At 38.7% G+C, this 24625-nt stretch overlaps 2 protein-coding genes across 3 annotated transcripts; both read right to left on the bottom strand.

Moving 5' to 3' along the window:
- Positions 1–553: 553 nt before the first annotated feature.
- On the bottom strand, positions 554–6701 carry LOC149084190 (progranulin-like). Of its 2 annotated transcripts, none has more exons than XM_089234535.1 (3): positions 6485–6701; positions 3595–3709; positions 554–1510 (listed from the first exon to the last, which is right to left on the bottom strand). In XM_089234535.1, exons 2-3 carry the CDS (start codon positions 3704–3706, stop codon positions 1311–1313), a joined length of 312 nt encoding a protein of 103 aa, XP_089090661.1. In that variant the 5' UTR covers positions 3707–3709; positions 6485–6701; the 3' UTR covers positions 554–1310. The 2 variants fall into 2 exon arrangements, with proteins under 2 accessions (XP_089090661.1, XP_089090660.1); XM_089234534.1 differs by having other exon boundaries at positions 6489–6700.
- Positions 6702–20332: 13631 nt separating this feature from the next.
- Positions 20333–24055, bottom strand: LOC149084189 (uncharacterized). The gene is made up of 4 exons (XM_089234533.1): positions 23886–24055; positions 21589–21694; positions 21309–21438; positions 20333–20539 (listed from the first exon to the last, which is right to left on the bottom strand). Exons 2-4 carry the CDS (start codon positions 21633–21635, stop codon positions 20429–20431), a joined length of 288 nt encoding a protein of 95 aa, XP_089090659.1. The 5' UTR covers positions 21636–21694; positions 23886–24055; the 3' UTR covers positions 20333–20428.
- Between the last annotated feature and the right edge of the window lie 570 nt (positions 24056–24625).

The following is a 24625-nucleotide window of genomic DNA, read 5'->3' as shown; positions in this document are numbered from 1 at the left end:
GCACTTTTAATGCAAAAAATTCGGACTGACCTGAATAAAAGGGACATATGGTCAGACTATGTAGAGGTCGCCAATAATTTTTTTTTTTTGTTAAAATGGAGCCGCGTTAAAAAAATGTTTGGGAGTCACCCATTCTAATGTATTTATACTACGCATGCACGACATGTGATTCCACGATGAACATATGATGAAAACACATTATAGTACGTACTTAAAGCCTCTAACCATGTCGTATTCCGAAAAGTGAGCATTTTTCTGAGTGAGCGATTTAGAGGCTCGAGAAAATGAATCGAAATCACACAGGTGTGAAAATTCAGGGTCGTAAATGCCACCATCTTGTGGCGGACGTCGTCGTTTGGCTTTAGAATTGCTCAGAAACTCTTCAGACTTTTGGAAAACTTTTTTTGAAGTGAGATTTTTTTTTTCTTTTTTTAACATTAGCGGTGTAATGGCGTTACTTTATTACCAATTTAGAGAAGTTACATTTGTACATTCACACATTTTTTAGAATATAATCTCCATCCTGAACGCGGAACTATTAGAGTCGTAAATATTCAAGAACATTGGCGGAAATTTATTACTTTTCGAAGCAAGATTTACATCTCGTTATTAGATATTCCAGCACCACTACTGAACCGCACACACACTTTATCTTGCAAGATCTAAATGAATAATCAAATGCCATTCATTTATTTTTGCTTATGCAAAACGAATTAATGTCGTTCTAAGTTACCATATATCATTTCATTAAACCTTTCTACAGTCGAATCCCGTTATAACGAAAATCTCGTTTTAACGAACACTTTTCTAATCTTTCAGATAAGTTCACATAGTAAACATGCAAAGACCTGCAATTCCTTTATAACGAAATTTCGTCATAGAGAGGTGATTTCTCCGGTGACATGGAGTTCGCTATAACGGGATTCGACTGTATATGGTGTCCCAAGTCAAGAAGTGGCAGAGATAACACACTGGTAAACCATTCGGGATAGCTTGTCTATCCAGGGTGCATAAAAAAGTCCCTTTATCCTAAAATAATTTTCGAATTGTTACTACTTCACTATAATACCTATACAGCCCCCCCCCTTTGCAATATGAATGGCTTATCCACACTTTATTTGGATACTGTGTCCACTTGGAAATATGTTTCTAGGATCAACGTTTTGCGAGTTATTCCACTTTCCCATGCATTCTGCACATTTTTTATGTACAGATCAATATAAATTAGATAAATCAACACAAATTATATTAATCAATTATAAGTTCTCCGCAAAATATATTACAATTAGAAACCGCCGATTAGTTCAGAATCATTTTGAACCCTTCAGCTCGGTCTGGGAATACTGTCTCATCCTCGTGTTTTCGGTGAGCCCCTTCCCGATGCAGGTGTTGAGTATATCCAGACAATACTGGCCTTGTTTACAGCAGCCCTTTTTGCAGCACACGGCGTTCGGTACGTTACAGCAGCCGTATCCGGACTCGCTGGAAGAGAGACGGCAACATGTTTGCCCTGGAAATAGAACAAAAGTTTGAAAATACTACTGCTTAAGGGAGATAACGAACGTTCAAATCATGTAAGTCATGAAATGTTTTTTGTTACACAAAAAATAAAAAAATTTGCTTAAAATATTTTTTAACAAACTGCATTAAAACCTATTTGTTATTTATTTTTCTACTGCGATTTTTATAATTAAAAAATCATTCTTCTCTACAGGAAATACTAGTTTTACGAAGGTTTTTTATTACAACTGGCTGTTGTGAAGATATACTGTATTTCGGAAAGAGAGAAAATTCAACTTCCCCTGTGGGCAGCACCTTCGTATGGTAGCGGAGAGTGACGTCATCCTTGTATAAGTCGTCATTTGGTGGCAACGTTAGCAGTTGTGAGCTTTGCCTGAGTCTGGTCCGGCCGTCCATGTACGGTCCCTTTCAGTGTACACGAGCTCCAAGGAAAGATTGAGAGGTTCTGTGCCTCTGTAGTCTAGTGCGTTCACCCGGAAAGTGAAAGGCCGTAGGTTCGGTTCCCCACAGGGGCAGTTGAATTTCCTCTCTTTCCGAAATATATCTTCGCAACAGCCAGTTGTTAAAAAACCATCATGTGGTAGCGGAGAGTGATGTCATCCTTGTATAAATACTAGTTTTCTCCTTTTAGTTTTTCCTCACAAACTGACATTCAAAATATCCCTTGCGAATGAAATTTCATTCAATTTACTCCAAATTTTACTCTTATGACCTATTTGAGATAACCTATAGCATCCATTTTTAAAGCCATCAATATTTGCAGCTGAAAATATAAAAAAATTGTTAAAAAGGCCAAAAAAATTCTGTGATACGATATCTCCAAAAAATGACTTTCTGATATAAAAGTAAGTCTCGCTAGTTATAAGTAATTAGCAGTGAGAGAGAGATAAATGCGCAAATACGTGCGTACGGCTAAATAAAATGTTGTATGATACTTATATTTTCATTTGTATTTGTGTGTATGATTTTTTTTTTTGATTTTTAAATGACAATGAAAATGATCCTATCTTAAAAATGGGATTTTGGAGTTATGGTGTTCTGGCCAAACACCACAGAATCGTCGTTTGGTACGAATATTTTATTCTATATTTTTTTCCCACGTACCGTTCGACAAATCCTAAAATTCGTGCATATAAATGTTTGTGTGTCTTCGGAATTACGATAATAAATATGTATGGATATCTTCAAATTAAGACACGCAGGTGACAAATATAGCTGTTTCAAACTTGTTTTTCAATAAATTATTCATTAAACATAACAATTTACCAAATAATTTTATTAGATTCACCAAAATGAATTTATTGTATGTGTTTAATCTAGTAAAAAACAGCATTAGCAGAAAAATATATTCATTTGAACGCCTCTTCTCTCGTAAATCATACATGTTCTCGTCGACAACATTCTGGGGAATTCCTGAAAAATAAGTTAGCTACATGCAGAAATGTGTTTTATTTTTCTGTGTTGCGTGCGCGTGTGCCAGAGTTATGCTTGTTTGAGGCTATACTACTTTACCGCACACCAGCTCTGGTCATACATCGCCATACGACAATTCCCAACTAGGTTTGATGAATACCGTTATAGCGAAAAAATCTCGTTTTAGTGAACACTTTTCCAATTCCCCCAGATAAGTTTATATAGGAGCAATGCAAAAACCTTGAATTCCTTTATAACGAAGTGATATCTCTGGTCTCCTGGAATTCGTTACCACGGTATTCGACTGTATATACTTACTCACAGATCTATTCAATCTATGGAAATGAAGCCCATGGGTCATGCCAGAATGGGCCCAATTAATAAGATAACCTTTGTTCTTTGGGCTTTTATTTTTTCTATGTCACACTTTCCTCATCATACGTCCTATTTCCATGTTTGTGGTTTTTCTTCTTGAACAGTTTGGTGTTGAGCTACTAAAGCTGCGATTTGATTTGCGTACCACACACAGCTTCCAGTTTCGTGGAGGATATTTGTCGCGTCATATGACTCAAACAAGTCAATGCCCTCAATGATTCTTAACTGTGCTTACCTCAATGACATTATCGAATATACGATGTTGGTTCCTATACACAGACTTACCACAACTGCAGTGCTCTTTACTTCCGGGACAGATGATGGAGGAACCTTCGGTATCTTCGGCAAGATGCATGAATGCAACTGTCACGATCATCAAAAAGACGAATTTGTTCATAATCTGTCACATCCATTCAAGAAATACAAATAATTTGGCTTTAGAGAACTTGAAGAGAAAGTGTTGTAAGCATATATGCACTCGGTGACAAAAAAATACTCACGCACACATCCACGTCGAGAGCCCTCCACGTGAAAACGCAGAAAACCGTCATCTATCACCGAAAACTTGTCAAAAGAAAGCAAAAAAAGCTGCCAGGACTGAAATCACTGAAAATTCTCTTAAAATCACTAAAAAAAGTGGATAATAATATAATTCATGAAAGGGAAAAGAAGTATAATATGTTTGCGACGAATATATGAGATAGGGAGATGAATATTCATATGGTTGTAATTAAAATTGAGAAAAAATATAATCATGACTATCATAACATAATTTATGAATTATCAAACCCATCTCAATTCTTAAGATCAGCAACGAATGACAACCCAAACCATCTTCGTTAGAAATACAATGAGAAACTTCGATAAGTGAGACAGTCCAAACAACGAAATTGTCCCGTGAAATACGGGTCTTATGGTCTATATACAAGTACAGTACCCTATATCTAGGGTACTCAACCTTTGAGGGAATGCGGACCACTTCATTGGTTGGAAAACGTACTATATAGTATTGTCAAAGAAATTAATAAACTAATTCAAATTGGATGAGAAATTCCAGGTCATGGACAACTCATCATACCTATTTCCTATCTCATCATATGTAGCAATGTATAATAATTTGAGCAGGGCATTCAGCGTTAGGCCATTATTCACTATGTATAGCAAAAACATCCTGAAGTGATTTCACATGTGCGCGTTGATGAAACGATCGCATATTTAGGTCAAAACTTTTAAAACAATGTGGACCCAAATTAAGTGGGGAAGACGCATATCACTGCAATTTTTATGTCTATTGTGGTTAAAAGAATTTAAAAAAAAAAATTTAATATTTAAACTAAAAGTTTAATGAAAAATTTCAGAAAAATTAAAGTTTAAGAAAAATTTAAATCACATCAATATGTTTAAAAACGGATAAATATTTTTGGCATCAAAGGGTCTAATCAAGCATCTATAGGAGGAGCGGGGTTTACGGATTAGCTGACTTTTGTTGACCGGTTGAATGATGCTTACCTTATCAACCGCCCTTCCAAAAAATATGAAGTATTCTTCATGCCACCTTTACTAGGAATGCCAAAAACGAGGAAGACCCTTCCTAGTTTGTGGGCATTGACCGCTAAACCCCCCCCCGTCCTGTCTCCCTTATAGTGGAGGGGGAGGGTCTTCTAAACAGGTGTGTATTTACTCAGCTCAGCGTTTCACATGCACTGTCCTTGAGGCAGTTGCTGGTCTCGAGTACATAAGCGGACATGCTCTTCTGAAAGAGAAATGTGTTTCTCTGATGGTGCACATGATGATCGGCGAGGGTCTGTCCTGCCGCCTATGCTAATGATACAGTTTTTCGTGAATGGCGGATCACCATCCTCTTCCCCCCCCCCCGCCTATACAGTCTATGCTTCCGTATGATGTGGACGAGAAAACAAGCTGCGGGGGGGGGGGGGTACAATGAATTTCTTAAATATAGTTTTCTGAGTTCTTAGCCTTCAAATAGCATTGAAATTAACATAAATGGATTATAATAACCCTTTGAGGTATTTTCTCTTCCAATATTTTAAATTTTTTTGAAGAATATTTCTTTGCATGAAAAATACATTTTTGATCGTCTGCGGGGGATCCCCTGCTCCTGCGTACGCCTCTGATACCAAAATGCAATAGTAGGGGGCTGGGGGGGCACAGTTAACGAAATTGACAGATTAGCTGACAAGAAGGGGGTGGATGAGTCTCAAATGGCTAAATATCTGCCAACGTAATACTTGAATGTCCCCAAATACAGAATGTGTTTTTTGCTAACATTTTCAGAAATTTTACTGGCTTTCTCTCCTTCCACCGTTTCGTAGTCGGATGCAGTTTCTTATAATTTTTAAATTTGTTGCTGCTATTGTAAACGGACTTGTCATTGGAAATTGAAATTTTTAATCTACCTGTAATACCACTCGCATTTACCTGCTCCTAAGTTTTCATCATCGAGATAAAGTCTTATTTATAACAACACCGACGTCAGTAGGAATAGCAATATTATCTGAATGAATTAACGCCAGAATTATATCTTCTGAATACAATAATATACGATATGTTCTATAATTACTGCCTATTCATATAAAAGAAGCATTCGAACACTTCCAGGAAGTTGTAAATTTTTGAATGGTATTATATGAACATTCGATTTATGAAACATTATCATGTTTCAACCTCACAGATTAGTAGAAAACACATAAATAGCAAGATATATATTTTAAGGATCAGAAGATACAAACTGTCTCTCTCAGTTTGAAAAATTTGCTTAAACGCTGAGAGTCCTCAATTGAGGACAGAAATTTGAAGACTTATTGGAAAAAGATGACGTGAAAAACATTAATTTAGGTTATTTACATTGAATTTTGTTCTAAATAACTCATTAAAAATAATTATCGGACGTACATTATGTTGACGATATGAGAAAAAGCACAAAAGCATCCGCGAGACTAAAATATGCGCCAATATTGGAAAGCTCACTATTAAAACAGAATTTTTTTTTTTTTTTCAAAGCAAATACCTGTGCAGGATTGCCATCTATAAGAGGTTAAACGTGCAAGTGGCTGAAATATAATACAAATCCACATTATGGCTAACCTCAAATGAGGACGATGGGCATTAACGGGTTAAGATATGTAATTTAAATATAAACAAGAAAATTACATACTCACAATACTTATAGTTGATACAAGAAAAAATCCACTGACACAAAAAGAAAGAATCAATGAAATGAATTGTCGATCGTCAACACATTTATTTATATTTTATAAAACCTGAAAATTCGATCGCATACAGATTGCTTCATCACAATAACATTTTCGACACGATTGTCTCTTCCACGACAGATTATTTTGAGATATTACTCTCTCGGCTATTTCACATCTTATCGCAAACGCTTCCTGATTCACAGTAACAGGACAGCCATCTGTGTAAATAAAGAAATTCTCATTGAAATATGCACTGATAATATCTCATCGAGATATAGGGCCTACTCGAATACATATCCTTTTTTTTTTATTTTCTAAATAGTTTAGCATTTCTGATACTCAAAAATGCATTAACACTAGCACGAGGGGATTCTGACCGCAATAGGAAAAATTCGAAATAATAAACATCCGACATCCGAGGTGAGCATGAGGATAGTGTATTAGTGAATTGCACGTGACATCTGTGTGATAAATATGTCATGGTGTTGTTTGCAAGTAGTTTCCGACTTTAAGGCTAATTTTGGTGCTTGTAATAAAATATAGAAAATATTATTTTAATTTGAAAATTTTATTTTCAGATTATATTTTAATCATATCTGTTCATTTTTAATTCGTGAAAATTGCATTCAAAAATTTAATAAATGATTTAGATTTTTTAATAAGTCACGTATCCCTCCATTTTTTTCGATTTTTTTCAAAATTTTTGGGAAAACAACTAAAAAAATTTGAAAAAAAATTATTTAGTGAACTAATTGATGGATGAATGGGGACATGCAAAAAACCCATTGTTTTTATGAACATTTATTTTGTTGATTTTTAAAATGCTTTAATACTAGCTGGGGTCAAAGTGATCCCCACGACGCCAGAAAGGTTAAAAGTCCCTGAAAGTTCAACTTCAAGTACTGCCCTCTGATGAAAATCCCGAAAGTTCATATTCGAAATATTTCTAACTCAAAACTTACACAATCCTTTAAGTAAGGGGTTAACTGTCCGAGGTAAAAAAAATCATTACAGTGAGAAAAAAGAACACACATTTGTGGCACCAGAGTCTGAAAGGGATATGTGAAGTTAAATTAGGATGTATTGCTATTTCTTTTATTTTATTTGATTACAAGTGCATAGAAAGAATCAGCGAAACCAAATCGATTAAACTATTTTAATTCATTAATTTGTGGGAGACCATGTACTATCAGAGGCGTACTTACGTTAGGGGTAGGGGTAGGAAAAGAGTGCCGAAAAGTGTGTGCAACCATGTGAAGGGCCAAAAAAGTGTACAAGCTTGACTATGAATGACCAAAAGAGTGACTTACACAACGAAGGACCAGGTATGGGAGCGGAAAAGGGTGACCTAGAAAATGTGTGTGCAGATGAGTGATCTAGAGGGCGAGGGACTAGTTCAACTAGTGACCATAATAGTGACTGGGGGTTTGTTTACAGGGACAGTGTTCCAATGAGCTAAAGCCCATAGCGGAAAATTTGATGAATGAGTTTTGAAGAAAGTTAGACTGGAATTGGAGATGGGCAGCCAAACCATACATCCGCCTCTGTGTACTGTATGTATATATACTGTCGTCTTAAGAGCCCCATCGGCTTCCCACCCGTGGATACAGTAATTTTCCTAAGGCCCTGTACTTGGATAAAAATGTCCGTCTAGTATGCTATTCACATATGAAGCTCTCGAAAAGTTTGACCAAATATCGTTATCATGAGCACCCCTTCCAATCTTGAGGCCCCCGGGCCGTTCCAGGATTAGCCCACGTATTAAGACGGCACTGACAAAGTGTTCTGGGGGTCAACCGTACTTGGCTGGAGAGAAGTAATAGCTTACATATTAATTACATCCAGAAATTGTAGTACCAGATCTCATCCTGCGCCCCTTATGTATATGAGGGCCCGGGCGCGGCGTATATGCTTCCACGGATTTAGATGGTCCTGGTTCCATGCCGTGCTGGATTCAGAGAGTATTAACAGTTTCTCCCACCATAATTCACTTGAAATCTATCACTTCTCTCTCTGAGGGTCCTTTTCAGCACTTGTGGTGGTTCCCCTTCATCTGATTTTCAACTGTGCCCCCCCCCCCCAGAATATCCCATAGACGCTAGAGGGCTCTATGTGACATCATGTTAAGAACCACTGCAGTTTAACGTTAATAAATCATCGAGAGAGAGAGAGAGAAATATCTCTCTCCCCCTCTCTCTCTGAAATATCTGCTGCTATCTACCGAATAAAACTAATATGATTTTTCAATTGACATTGATAAAAGGCTTTTCGATCGGTGGAATATAAACGAAATAATAATACAGAATACATTATAATAAAATATTTATATAAATTATAATGTTTATTAAATTATCAAATTTGCTTCAAAATTTCAACAGTTGATGTATTTGTAAAGTAATATAAGTTATTATGGAAAGTTAAATAAATGTGTGATAAAATTGTGTCCTTTTATTACACTGTTCAGAACTCGGTCCGCAACTTCTATCGGGAAATTATAACAGTTTTATTCGATAAGTGACAGCAAAAGTTCCAGTGAAATGATTTTGCTTTGCATTGTTATACAATAACTTCGGTAGTTCGCAACCTGATGGCATGTGGCCCTGGGATACTCTGAAAGTGGGGCTACCCACAGAGAAAGAAAGGTGAAGAATTAGAGCTTTCAAGTGAAATGTGTACAGTATATATCTATCTATTCTATAATATAAAATCACAAACAAACTCGAAAAGGGCCTGTTGCTAAGCAACCGAGTGACGGAAGTGGGTGAAATTTTTGAGTGACGGAAATCTGTTACGGAAGTGGGTTCGATTCATATATCGATATTCACATTCATATATCGTACATTCATATTCATATATCGATATGATATCATATATCGATATTGGGTCGATATTCACATATCGGGACCCATTTGACCCATCGGGACCATGTTATGTGCATGTACCAAGAGGCTCCTACATCCTACAGCAGAGCCCTTAGGCTGGAATTTAGATTTCGAGCCCCCAAACCAGCTTTTCAGGGGCCCCTCTGTGATTAATTTATAGTGTGAAAAATCAAAAAGTGATAAGAATCGTTGTGGCCCCTGTCAGCCCTTCCTTTGTGGGGGGGGGGGGAGGTCCATGTCGAGAGGTATATATATGTATAATATACACACACAACAGCAGTGCTCCCAACACAGGGTCGGGGTACCCGGGGAAGATTTCACGTATAAGTAAAAAGTTTTCATTTCCAGGGGCCCTTGATGGATCTCATTGTTTTCTTGCTGCTTTAACGTTGAAAAATTTCGATAGCGGAAGCAAAAGATATATCCAGTCTGGGGCCCCACCAAAAGTATGCGAATTGGTGTCCCGGGTAATTGGTTGGGGGTCCTGGATTTTATTCGTTCGTAAAACGAATACAAATGAAAATTTTTCATGGCACTCGCACCGGGGGATGACCGACAAGCTTCCAAGTCGGGAGCCCCATGTTTACAGGTTTCATTTTGGGGCCCTGGACGAATCTCATTCTTTTCTGTTGTAGAATTTGCAACAGCGGAAGCCCGAGATAAAGCCAGTCTGGGGGCCCTGGATTTTATTCGTAGGTAAAACGAATACAAATGGAAATTTTTCATGGCACTCGCTCCGGGGGATGACCGACAAGCTTCCAAGTCGGGGGCCGCATGTTTACAGGTTTCATTTTGGGGCCCTGGACGAATCTCATTCTTTTCTGTTGTAGAATTCGCAACAGCGGAAGCCCGAGATAAAGCCAGTCTGGGGCCCCACCAAAAGTATGCGAATTGGTGTCCCGGGTAATTGGTTGGGGGCCCTGGATTTTATTCGTTGGTAAAACGAATACAAATGGAAATTTTTCATGGCACTCGCTCCGGGGGATGACCGACAAGCTTCCAAGTCGGGGGCCCCATGTTTACAGGTTTCATTTTGGGGCCCTGGATTTTATTCGTTGGTAAAACGAATACAAATGAAAATTTTTCATGGCACTCGTCCGGGGATGACCGACAAGCTTCCAAGTCGGGGGCCCTATGTTTACAGGTTTCATTTTGGGGGCCCTGGATTTTATTCGTTGGTAAAACGAATACAAATGGAAATTTTTCATGGCACTCGCTCCGGGGGATGACCGACAAGCTTCCAAGTCGGGGGCCCCATGTTTACAGGTTTCATTTTGGGGGCCCTGGATTTTATTCGTTGGTAAAACGAATACAAATGAAAATTTTTTCATGGCACTCGCTCCGGGGGATGACCGACAAGCTTCCAAGTCGGGGGCCCCATGTTTACAGGTTTCATTTTGGGTGCCCTGGATTTTATTCGTTGGTAAAACGAATACAAATGAAAATTTTTCATGGCACTCGCTCCGGGGGATGACCGACAAGCTTCCAAGTCGGGGGCCCCATTTTCACAGGTTTCATTTCGGGGTCCCTGGATTTTATTCGTTGGTAAAACGAATACAAATGGAAATTTTTCATGGCACTCGCTCCGGGGGATGACCGACAAGCTTCCAAGTCGGGGGCCCCATGTTTACAGGTTTCATTTTGGGGCCCTGGATTTTATTCGTTGGTAAAACGAATACAAATGAAAATTTTTCATGGCACTCGTCCGGGGATGACCGACAAGCTTCCAAGTCGGGGGCCCTATGTTTACAGGTTTCATTTTGGGGGCCCTGGACGAATCTCATTCTTTTCTGTTGTAGAATTTGCAACAGCGGAAGCCCGAGATAAAGCCAGTCTGGGGCCCCACCAAAAGTATGCGAATTGGTGTCCCGGGTAATTGTTTGGTGGCCCTGGATTTTATTCGTTCGTAAAACGAATACAAATGAAAATTTTTCATGGCACTCGCACCGGGGGATGACCGACAAGCTTCCAAGTCGGGGGCCCCATGTTTACAGGTTTCATTTTGGGGGGCCCTGGATTTTATTCGTTGGTAAAACGAATACAAATGAAAATTTTTCATGGCACTCGCTCCGGGGGATGACCGACAGGCTTCCAAGTCGGGGGCCCCATGTTTACAGGTTTCATTTTGGGTGCCCTGGATTTTATTCGTTGGTAAAACGAATACAAATGAAAATTTTTCATGGCACTCGCTCCGGGGGATGACCGACAAGCTTCCAAGTCGGGGGCCCCATGTTTACAGGTTTCATTTTGGGTGCCCTGGATTTTATTCGTTGGTAAAACGAATACAAATGAAAATTTTTCATGGCACTCGCTCCGGGGGATGACCGACAAGCTTCCAAGTCGGGGGCCCCATTTTTACAGGTTTCATTTCGGGATCCCTGGATTTTATTCGTTGGTAAAACGAATACAAATGGAAATTTTTCATGGCACTCGCTCCGGGGGATGACCGACAAGCTTTCAAGTCGGGGGCCCCATGTTTACAGGTTTCATTTTGGGTGCCCTGGATTTTATTCGTTGGTAAAACGAATACAAATGAAAATTTTTCATGGCACTCGCTCCGGGGGATGACCGACAAGCTTCCAAGTCAGGGGCCCCATGTTTACAGGTTTCATTTTGGGGCCCTGGACGAATCTCATTCTTTTCTGTTGTAGAATTTGCAACAGCGGAAGCCCAAGATAAAGCCAGTCTGGGGCCCCACCAAAAGTATGCGAATTGGTGTCCCGGGTAATTGTTTGGTGGCCCTGGATTTTATTCGTTCGTAAAACGAATACAAATGAAAATTTTTCATGGCACTCGCACCGGGGGATGACCGACAAGCTTCCAAGTCGGGGGCCCCATGTTTACAGGTTTCATTTTGGGGGCCCTGGATTTTATTCGTTGGTAAAACGAATACAAATGGAAATTTTTCATGGCACTCGCTCCGGGGGATGACCGACAAGCTTCCAAGTCGGGGGCCCCATGTTTACAGGTTTCATTTTGGGTGCCCTGGATTTTATTCGTTGGTAAAACGAATACAAATGAAAATTTTTCATGGCACTCGCTCCGGGGGATGACCGACAAGCTTCCAAGTCGGGGGCCCCATGTTTACAGGTTTCATTTTGGGGGCCCTGGATTTTATTCGTTGGTAAAACGAATACAAATGAAAATTTTTCATGGCACTCGCTCCGGGGGATGACCGACAAGCTTCCAAGTCGGGGGCCCCATGTTTACAGGTTTCATTTTGGGTGCCCTGGATTTTATTCGTTGGTAAAACGAATACAAATGAAAATTTTTCATGGCACTCGCTCCGGGGGATGACCGACAAGCTTCCAAGTCGGGGGCCCCATGTTTACAGGTTTCATTTCGGGGTCCCTGGATTTTATTCGTTGGTAAAACGAATACAAATGGAAATTTTTCATGGCACTCGCTCCGGGGGATGACCGACAAGCTTCCAAGTCGGGGGCCCCATGTTTACAGGTTTCATTTTGGGTGCCCTGGATTTTATTCGTTGGTAAAACGAATACAAATGAAAATTTTTCATGGCACTCGCTCCGGGGGATGACCGACAAGCTTCCAAGTCAGGGGCCCCATGTTTACAGGTTTCATTTTGGGGCCCTGGACGAATCTCATTCTTTTCTGTTGTAGAATTTGCAACAGCGGAAGCCCGAGATAAAGCCAGTCTGGGGCCCCACCAAAAGTATGCGAATTGGTGTCCCGGGTAATTGTTTGGTGGCCCTGGATTTTATTCGTTCGTAAAACGAATACAAATGAAAATTTTTCATGGCACTCGCACCGGGGGATGACCGACAAGCTTCCAAGTCGGGGGCCCCATGTTTACAGGTTTCATTTTGGGGGCCCTGGATTTTATTCGTTGGTAAAACGAATACAAATGGAAATTTTTCATGGCACTCGCTCCGGGGGATGACCGACAAGCTTCCAAGTCGGGGGCCCCATGTTTACAGGTTTCATTTTGGGTGCCCTGGATTTTATTCGTTGGTAAAACGAATACAAATGAAATTTTTTCATGGCACTCGCTCCGGGGGATGACCGACAAGCTTCCAAGTCAGGGGCCCCATGTTTACAGGTTTCATTTTGGGGCCCTGGACGAATCTCATTCTTTTCTGTTGTAGAATTTGCCACAGCCGAAACCAGAGATATAGCCAGTCTGAGGCCCCACTAAAAATCTGCGTATTGTGTCCCCGCTACTGGATGTGGGGCCCTGGATTTTATTCGTTGTAAAATTGATAAAAATGAAAAATTCTCACAGGGGGGTGTCCGACAAGCTTGCAGGTCAGGGCTTCATGGAAATGTTGGCAGGTTGTAATTCGGTGCCCCTGAATGTATCTCATTGATTTTTGTGGTTTAACATTGTAAAATTTGCAGCACATCGGTAGCCCAAGATATATCCAGTGTGGGGCCCCACTGAAATTCAGCGAATTGAATCTGGGGACCCCCATGGGGAAGTTTTCTGGGGATACTTGATGAATCTCATTTGTTTTTTGTTGCTTTATTATTATTTTCATTAAAATTCGCTTCTTCAGTAGGCTGGTGCTTTCACACGTCCCTTTCCCCTTTTCCATAGCACGCTGATGAAGTGGGACGAAATAAACAAGATATGTCCGGGAGAGAAGTGGGGGGGGGGGGGGGTTGGCCGCCAAAGGCGGCAGGGGGGCAGAGCCCCCCTAGTAATGTAATAACGCCATAAACAAACGTGCGATACGATAATGTATACCGTTCTTTAAAGTAAGTAAAAACTTACTTCTCTCGCGTTCATTAGAGTAAATTAATTTGTATACATTATCGTATACGATAATGTATGACGCTCTAATGAACGCGAGAGAAGTAAGTTTTTACTTACTTTAAAGAACGAGAGGGGCTATCTCGTGTGTTGGACGATTACAGTGTTGTTTGCATTCTTATTCGTTTGGTATGCTTTTAAAAATAACGTATCCAATGGCACTTGCTTTTTGCCTCCTTTTTAGGATATCTCGGAGATGGGGAATTGCATTGTCGTTGGACTGATTTATTGCTTCTATTTCATTGGTACTTTCTACAGAGTTTTGTACAGATTCCCCCACATTTTACACATCTCTCTAATCACATTTGAAAAGTGAGGAACTTCTCTCTTTCTCAGAAAAAGATAACCCTCAACATAAGTTCTTGCTGTTGCATGCAGTGGAGGTCCATGAGTTTCTGGCCAAGCAGAATTTATATAAAAAACGAGTGCACATACGCGCGATTACAATGCGATATCAAGTTTCGTATAGTAGTCACGCTCTCAACTTTTCCAGTGAGGCACGCTGATCGGACACTGTAGGGGAGAATATTACATTATACAAATTCCACAGTACGTGTGTGCACGCGAAAGCGAAAAACCATCAGCTTAGGGGCCGTTCAAGTATTACGTCATCATCGATGTTGGCAGGGGGGGGGGGGTCCGATTTGCTGACTTTTGCTGACAAGGGGGGAGGGGGGGGTTGGATAATGCTTACGTCATCAGTCACCCTTCATGAAAATATGAGTTGGATTCAGAGGGGCAGAGCTGATGACGGAATTTTGCTCACAAGGGGGGGGGGGGGGAGGGGGTCAAAAATCCCCAAAAAATTTGCTTACATAATACTTGAACGGCCCCTTAGTTGTGAAAACGTGACAATAAATAAACGAAGCGTAAAATTTTTGCTCGTAATGTATAATCGTCGCTCGTTAATCGAATCAATTTTTTTTCCAAAATTTTTGCTGGTTATGCGAATTGCTCAGTAACCGAACCGCTCGTTACCCGAACATCTACTGTACTTGGGAATATTTGATGACTGTGTTCGTGCTGCCATCTTTGTGAAGTGTTTTGATTCAAAACTATATATTGGTAGATATAAATAATTTCCCTCTATATTTCAGTTTAAGACAGCTCCAGCATCATCTACGTTTTCGGACTCCGGTAAGCTTAAATCTATCGATTGCCACATCGAGATATTATCGATTTACTGAGCGCCTTGTATTTTAAAAATAAATAAATAAAATTGCCGTAGAAAAAAATTATATATAGACAGTCATCATTTCTACACACGGTTACCAGATTCGAAAACGGACGCCTTCTCGTGCACCTTCATTTAAGTCACTTTTCACAATTTATGCAACAGATGGCGGCACTGATGCAACTTGCAGCAAAAAAAACAATTATTTTTTTTTCTCAACTGAAAAACACAACCTTTTACATCTTCCCATTGACACATGCGTGTTTGTGTGTTTAATTTTTCCAGAAGCAGTTGAAATTCCGAGAATTTCTTCTTGAAATGAATAATCGTATTTCAAGCATTTCTCCGTAATATCAATAAGCAATATTTCTTTTGTTTTTTTTCAATCTAGACATGAAAAATAGAGAAAATCAGAAGATATGATGAGAATACAGTCAAACCTCGTTAGTACGTCACCCGGTTAACACGTCACTCCGCTTACCGGGTCACTTTTTGGAAGTCCCAATTGTCCTCAGGCAGGAACTGGCACAGCTATGGCTTACTCCGTTTAACGAGTCACTTCGCTTATTAAGTCATATTTTTGTTTTCCAAAGAGTGGCTCATTAACGAGGTTTGACTGTATATGCACTGCCCAGCGCTATGGACGGTGACTTTGTTTATCATTTCCCGTCGCAGTGGAGACGCTGTTTATATATATTTTGTATACATCGTGTGTTTTTTTAGACCATTCTCAAATATCTCCCACTTCAACATGCCAGCTACTTCCTCTTACTTGCCCCACAAGTTTTTTTCCACACTTGTTTCGAAATTCCAGTCAGCGGTCTCATGCCCTTGTGTGCCACTAGGCGAACGTACAATTTTTCTCCTTAGTCATTGGGTTCAGCTATACATTTTAGTCAAATGGCTTGTACGTTGCATCGAGTCGGCTGTCTTCATGGGATGAACGACGCGAGTGATTCGATACTTGCGAGTCACCACTGTGCATCTTTGCTAACTCTTCCGACACAACTCTTTTGAGGTAACAGAAGTAAGAGATATTAACCCCCTACCCGGCAAACATAGTTCGCCATACGGGATTCCCCGAAGGAAGCATTTATTATTTTCTCCACAAAAAGAAAAAATCAACTTTACAACTTACCCCAGGGAGCAACTCGCGAGCAGCAATTTAGTCCTGGGGTTTATAATAATTACTTCACTTAAGAATTACACTTTGCATTGTAATTTTCACACACTGTAGTTATATATTCACATATCATCATATGAGTCCGACAATCATTTGATATTTCAACAAAATCAACATAAAAAATAAACATACACATCGGGTCAGCTGAAATATGCAAAAGCAAATCGGTCCGTTAATCATCCAACATTCCACGAGATCAAAGAAAACTGTGATACAAGTTATATTTGAGTCAATTTATGCATTATAACTTACAGTATTAGATATTAACATATATTTTATATGCACTTCATAAGGGATATGGGGTGCGATTTTAATGGGAAGCGATATCAAAAGTTATCACGAAATAGAAGATTACATATTTTCGTACATAATCAGTATATGACATGAATTAAGAAAAAAAAAATTTAGTACATATTATTAAAATTTACAGTATATAACTCAGCAACACAAAAGATTCAAGTTAGAACTTTCTATTGAAAAATGGTATATGCTAAAACAGTCTAAATCAGCAAATCCTTTTCGTATTCATCGAATGCACTTATATTAATATCTTACAATTATTCAAATAAATTTTCAATAAATATCTATATATATTTAAACATATACAACTGTATATCATATTATCATAACATGTGTTCATATCATAATATGTATTCATTTAAATCATGTCATAATAGGACCTTAATGGTGATGTATTCCACGCTTTTTTGCATGATGGATTTTAAGAAATTCGCTATTTTCTTATTTTTGACCGATGTTAAGATTTTATGTTGTGATCGCTAAAATTGCATTATTTTCTTTGTCTCATGCTTCACATCTATATACTACTAGCTGATACCCGGCGACGTTGCCCGCCCCGTAAAAAATTTATATGTATATTATTCGAACGCCTTACGCATTTTTTAAATTGAAACTATACCTATACGATGGGCGGTTGATGAGATAAAGGCCACATTATCACTTACAGGACACCCTGTATATAGGCTAGCAGAAATACCCGGCGCTTCCCGGGTTTTCTTGAATTACTGGGAGGATTGGAAAAGTGACAAACCGTTATAAAGGAATAAACTGTTATAATAACAGAATTAAAGGTGTGACAAACCATTTTAAAGGCATATATTCACGTCTGAAACGCATTGTTGGGAACCACGGTAACCAAAGTAAACGTTCCGAAAGTGATTGTTGAGGCCCCCAAAACCATTGTTGCCCGACAGTTTTTCGCCCATTTCGGGCATTTGCCCAGCTCTGACGAACTTTTAAAGTAGCCTACGGCTCAATCCCGGTCCTGTTTGGTATATGTGCAAAATCTGGCGACGATCGGTCTAAAACTGTAGATTTGTATAAAGAGCATACATACATACATACATACATACATACTTTCACATTTATATATAAGATTTGTTGAGCGTCGCTAGCCTCCTTCTTGTAGAAGATACATAGTGAGTCTCGTCTGTGGAACCTTGCCCGATAGACTCCCAGTGCCCCATGTTGGGTTAATTAACAATTGGTTGATGTAGAAGTCTCTCCATAGAGGTTGGTTGTTTTTATCTTCGGCATTATTGAGTGTGTATATCTTTCTTTTGTAGTTCCCCAGCCTCTGCCATTCATCAATTGAAATGTCAATTAGTTCCTTTTTTGTTGCCTCTTTTGCTTTAATATCTACATAGTCATTTCTTTTATTATTATTATGCGCTTTGATCCAGTGAAATTTAATATTATTTATCATAGCCAGATTTTGTATTGTCCAATGGATCTCATTATCAATGTTAGGATTTACTAGCACTTGTAGTGCCGATTTCGAATCGCTAAAAATTTGCATATTTTGGAGGTGGTTTTTATAGATACATTGCACCGCCTGTGATACTCTAAATACAGTGCAAATCTGGGTGTCTTTATATTGCACATAAGCACAGCCCTTCCTGTTTTCCATCCTGGATCCATATGTGTGTAGATTGAGATTCCCATACTATCCTTTTGATCCTCATTCCAGTCGATCTTCTTTTTCTCCCATGGTGGTATTAGAGCTGGTTTATCTTCTTCTATGTGCTCTATTTTAACAATATTTTGATAATTGCATATTTGTTCTCCAAGTTGAAGCGATTTGTAACGTTTCAGCAGGTTTTGAAGCGTAATCTTTATGTGTGGTATGCCAGTAAGTACATTGAATGGTTCATTAGAAAGATTAATATAACATTTTGAGATTACAATTAAAGCTTTCCCATGGATAGAAATTAATTTGTCATCCTGAGTCTTCCGATTTCGTATCCACATATTACCATTTTCTCCAAACATTCCAAATAAAATTTTTTTAGCACTTCAGCCTTGACACCCCAAGTGGCCCTTGATCTTTGGACAATGTCTCGAGTCTTTTTGGTCATTTTGTTCTTAATGTATTGTAGATGGACTGTCCATGAGAAGTTTCTATTGATATACAGGGGATTGTTGGTATTTTCCTCCTTTCTTTTATTATCGTAAATAGACCGGTACCTACAATTTAGTGCCGACTCCGAATGTGACTTTTATTTTATTCACCGAGGAGTTGGTGCGCTAACCCCGCGATGTGGGACTCCCTACGGTAGCAGCCTTTTTCTGTGGCCATGTCACTGTTTCTTGTTGCATCCCCGCGTCAGGAAAGTTTCTGGCAAGGACAAACCGGGTATCGAAATCGCGACACCTCCAAACATCCTTTGGTACTTTAGGCCAGTATTTTATCGACGTGGGCTACTGCGCCCGGAAGTCGTTTAACGACTGGAAATTAGGTTGAATAGCGTAAATTCCATCGTGGTATTTCATAATACCAAACGCGTGCACGCGTTCTATGCGTTTTCAATCACAGTAAATCACATTATGATCTAACATGTTTCTAAGGACCACTTTGCAGAAATGTGGAGCCACATTTGCTGAATAAAATCCAAATTTGTAACTTAAAATTCGTTAATCTTATATTAAAATTTATTTACAGAGCGCACTTGTTGCTTATTTAGCATAGATATTTTATTAATTTCTACGACGCATCGAATAAGTCCCTACGAGCTGCATGTGTTGTTTTACTTCCTTTGTATTGTATTTGTTTTGTATTTTATATGATTGTGTACTGTTTTGCAATAATATTAAAATCGATCGCGTGCTTGAAAAGGGAAAGTAGTTCATTCAATTGTTTATCCATGGTTTTTTCCCCAACATTGGAATATCAATCATAATCGATCGATATATTAACAATATCGATATGTTCGAAACCGATACCTCATTAATTGGTCAATTATAAATTCCCCTATTCTTCTGGTCAATTTGTGAACAAACAACCAAATTCCTTCTGAAATTTTAAAGTTGAATGTCTCTGTGACTGTTGCACGGGAATGAATTTTTTTTTGTTTTATATATTTCTAAAAAATCATTTCTTCCCCCCCCCCCCCCAGATATAACTGCAAGGCTCCGGAGAAATTATAGAATGGTTAGACCTTGAAAATGCTAACAAATAAATGAGTTTGCGTTATTTTTCCATATTATGAATACTTACCTCGTTCAAAACCTTTTTGCTAATAGGGAATTCGGAAAATCCGGATTCTGTTAATTCTTGTCCGATAACAGCGGAAAAATATTTTCGCCGTCTGTATGGCATTCCCGGTTTTGCATCATCATCATTCACTTTATCACCCATTTGTGGCAACGCGAAGCCCCAACGCATATGTTTCTTGGGATTTTCCAGTCAATGATTAGTGGGAATAAGTATAAACACATGTGTTTCTTGGGATTTTCCAGTCAATGATTAGTGGGAATAAGTATAAACACATGTGTTGGAGGAAAGTTTTATTCGTATTTATCAAACATTTCGTAACGTGCCAAATTTAAAGAGATATGAAAAAAAGAAATGAAAATAAATTTCGTTGATTATGGGCAAACTCCTCCTGCGTTGAATGAGTCAGCATTTTTAGGTACTTTGCACGGTTTGTCATCCTTGCATCGGTCATTCTCAAATGGGAAACATTCTTCTCTCGGACACTGGACAAAAGATGAGAAATAGTAATTGAAACGAACGATAAATGTTTTTGAGAAACAAACTTGAATGAAAAAATATATATAAATGCTTTAATAAAAAGATAAATTTGTGTGAGAATATTCAAGATCAGGGGTGGGAACCTAATTTTTAATGTTATTCAATTTAAGAGCTGTCATACATTTTTTTTTTAAATTTAATTTATCCCATTTGCATAATTTTCGGGGGGTTACGGAAGTTTTTTCCTTTCTAAGAAAAAAAATTCGCATTGTGGAAGCCTGATCAGCGTGTTTATTTTAAGTTTTTCCCACAAATATTTTTATAAGTTTTGCCCATTCACTGTTAAAATTCCGGAATCCCAGGTTGCAAAAAACAAAACATATCCAATTATAGTCATTTCGCCGCTCTTTCATTAAAATAGTAAAAAGAGACAGTCCACAAAAACACCTCTAGAGAAAGGAAACCTGAAAATACCTTTGCAGGCTTATCAACAGCTGATGCCATGCACTGGAAGGGGTTATCCAGGGCTGTATCAACAGAAGTACTAGAATGATTACTTCCAAACAATATCATTTCAGTTTAAGAACACTGAAAAAATTAACATTCATCTTTGCACAAGAGCAATCGGTTTATGAAATATTGTGACAGCCTTTCCATGGGTAGTGAGAGAATATGAGCACTAGTAAATAGAAACACTATTTATCCGACCGACGCTGGGATCCAAATTCTCCTTGGGATTATCATAGATCCAAATATCATTTAGTCCATACTTACTTTGAAGCAAATATCGCAGCAGTCGCATTCGTCTTTGTATGTTCCACATTTGCAGTTTTTCTCTGAGCATGGCCTTGAACATTCAACTTCAACACAATTCATCGGTGATGTACTTTCGGTCTTGCTGAACCTGTAACACAGGGTAGAAAATTCATCCATCAGATCTCGTACGTTTATAGGAAATGATGAAGAGTATTCACGCAGTCATCATGTGTGTGTGTTTAAATCGAAGAATGGCAAATTATATCTTATCTATGCAATGATTATCACACATACTCACAAGCAGAATATCACAATCGCAAGGCATAAGATGACTGTAGCCCTCATTTTCGCACAGTAAAAGCAGAAACTATATAAAGCCTTTGTATTGATGTAGACGGTGTATACTATAGAGAGAGTGAGAGAAAGTATTTATCAAAACTAAAGATATTCATATACGAATGTTTCAACACCTGACTAATGTGAAGGACATAAAATTCAACTCACTCTGTTGGGAATCGAACCTACGTCCTCACACTTGCCGGGTGATTGCCCTAGACCACTATGGTACAAGGTTAATGGACCACTTTCCTTGGCTTTCGCGTATACTGAACAGAAACGCAGATAAACAGACAGACCTAACTTAGGGCAAAGCTCACAATTACCGAAACTACCCCCAGATGAGGACATCTTCACATCAGCCAACTATTGAAACATTCATATATAGAGCAGTGTGACATCATCTTCGGATAAAGATTTTTTTTTTCAATTAGTATTTACTCGAAAAGACCACTTAGTTCGTTGGAGAGCCTCAGAGAGCTGAGAAGGAAAATTTAGGTGTGAAGAAATATAAAGATTTTTCAAGTCGAGGGTGTTCAACTTTTCGAAGAGTGCGGGCCACTCAACGGGCCACTCGAGTGATCTTGAAATGTGCCACTGGTCAATTAAATCATCTAGAATAGTGTTCCGGGTCAATTGATTGATTTGTAAATGTGTCGCAGGCTACTTGAATGATCTGTAAATGTGTTGCTTCGTTCATTTTTACAAAGTTTGAGGTCAGTCACGGGCCGCATCAGATGACTCTGAGGCCCACATTTTGTCCGCGGGAACATGGGTAGAGCTTTCAAGTCAAATTTGGGGGGGGGGGGGACTGTGACTAATTATAGAATCCAACAAAACCACCCTTAAAATCAGTGTCATCTTAAGGCATTTACCCATCCTTATCTGACCCTCTATATTTTACAGCAGGAATCCAAGTATGCGGTTATTCGATGTGTCCTGGGTACATTATTCGCTGGTCTCTCTATATTAAATTAATACTATGAAAAAACGCAAATAAATAAGAATCATATCAGGCCCCCAAGCTGCAGGTCTGCAGTCTCACTACTGTGAGAGGCCAGGCCCGGGGGAGGGTCCCATGTCGATAAGTGATCCCCACTTCATGAAAAATTTCATACAGTACAATAAATTTCGAAGATAAATGGTAAATACTGTTTACAGGCCGTTATTTCCAGCTAAGTATGGGGCTACCAGAACATCACTTTGCCTAGGAGCCCATGATGGTGAGACTGCCCTGAATAGAACTCTGACTAGAGGGGTGTTCAGTAGATTTTAGCCCAGTGGTCTGGAGACAAAATCTTATTTACAAAATTTTTGTTATCAATATAAATTTACCAAAAAACTCAATTCAATACGTAGAAAGGATCTCGCTTCTGGGTGAAGTTCGAAGAACCTGGGTAAGACGGGGGAGCCACATGAAAAAAATATGGTCCAAAAGGGGGCCACGGAAAAAAAAGGAACATCGTTGTAAGTATATGTGTGGTCCTAACATATTTATGTGGTTTTGCTTGTTTCGTGTTATTGCTGATGTTACTCATTCAACTGCCTCAACCACCTGACTACAAGGCGGCAAAAATTATATGTAATTAACGAAATTTTTTGAAATAGTAAGTGCGCCTCATTAACCATATGAGTGTCAGTGAAATAAATTATTATACAACAAATTTTTTAAATCTCATAATTTTTGTTGACGGATACGTAATTGAAGCAAAAATAAATACTAACTTGACTAACCATATTTAACAGATTTCTGTCCCAGATTTTCAAGGTTTTTCGGTGGTAAAAATATTTTAAGGGGCCAATATATCCCTCAACTGTCTTTCCCAGAGCCGCCCTTAGGGGTGTGTGAAAGATGCTGTCGCACCGGGCCTCACGTAGTTGTGAGGAGTTGAGGGAGGTTAGGTAGGCTCCGCACTTACAAAAATGATAATTTCTTTCATGAAAATTCTCCATTTTTATATACAAAGAAATAATTTTCTTGTACTCTGTAATTATAATTTTTTTCCTAACTTCCACTGATTTTAAAATTTTTTCTTTCATAAATTCGGAATTTTCGTCGATTCCGGAATTCTGAAGTTATGAACAGATCCTTTTCCACATTAATAAAAACAACCAGATAAACATTTTCACTGCGTTTTCACAAAAAAAAAAAAAATACTAAAAGCAAATTTCCAGTTCCCAGCGAAAGAATCACGTATTCGATGGCTGGAAATTCATCATTGGATATAGTAAAGCGAGAAAATGAGAAAATATGCTTACCGCAATGTGTAGTGCGGACGTGTTACTCCTATTTATTTATGTTTTCCAATAAAATACACTTACTGGACAGTTACTAATATTTTTTTATAATACTACAGAACTGAACGCTATGAAGAACGTGGAGAGGCACCGAAGTTTGACATTTACTACATTCAAGTAAACATAGAAACTTTTGCAGCTGCGGGAATAAACGATTAGAACGTTTTCTCATCGTGAAATATCTAAACAATTGCAGCTGTAACAATAGAGGGCTATTATAACGAAATGCAATATATCTCTAAGGTATCAGCACCCACCATTACGGTAATTGAATGTAAAATTTATGTTAAAAGAAAATTTATACTGAAAAGAAAATTTCCTGGTAAACATCGAACAAACACATAATAAGGATTATTACATGTTTATTTGATGTTTACCAGGAAATTTCCTTTCAAGTTTCCGAATAACAGCGCGTGTAGTCTACATTGTAAGTCAAAATGATTGATCTGTGATTACAAACGACAATAACTTCATTCTGAACATTGACATGAAGGAGAAAATGCCATTAATACAGACATGGACACATTTACGTGTGACTCATACATGGTTTCTAATGTCGGATCGGTACATTAAAATTGCGTATCCTTGTATTGTTTTTGATACGGGAAACGTGTGAAAACATATTACGTGGCCCAGTGGCGTAGCAAGGTTTTGTGACGCCCGGTGCGCAGTTTTAACTTGTTAGCACCCTCCTCCCCATG

Source organism: Pholcus phalangioides, unplaced genomic scaffold (assembly GCF_987345545.1).
Source record: "Pholcus phalangioides strain wild (caught in Gottingen) unplaced genomic scaffold, Ppha-v1.0 ptg000008l_1, whole genome shotgun sequence".
Lineage (NCBI taxonomy): Eukaryota > Metazoa > Arthropoda > Arachnida > Araneae > Pholcidae > Pholcus > Pholcus phalangioides.
Note: the sequence above shows the minus strand (reverse complement) of the source record. Positions and strands in the feature narration are given on the sequence as shown.

Bases quoted from the DNA above. Each gene is read 5' to 3' on its own strand.
- LOC149084189 (XM_089234533.1), bottom strand. From the start codon at position 21,635: ATGAGGGCTACAGTCATCTTATGCCTTGCGATTGTGATATTCTGCTT. The intron at 21,439-21,588 runs GTGAGTATGTGT...CCTGTGTTACAG, and splicing joins GCGATTGTGATATTCTGCTT to GTTCAGCAAGACCGAAAGTA. The intron at 20,540-21,308 runs GTAAGTATGGAC...TCTTTTGTCCAG, and splicing joins GCTGCGATATTTGCTTCAAA to TGTCCGAGAGAAGAATGTTT.
- LOC149084190 (XM_089234535.1), bottom strand. From the start codon at position 3,706: ATGAACAAATTCGTCTTTTTGATGATCGTGACAGTTGCATTCATGCAT. The intron at 1,511-3,594 runs GTAAGTCTGTGT...TTCTATTTCCAG, and splicing joins TAAAGAGCACTGCAGTTGTG to GGCAAACATGTTGCCGTCTC.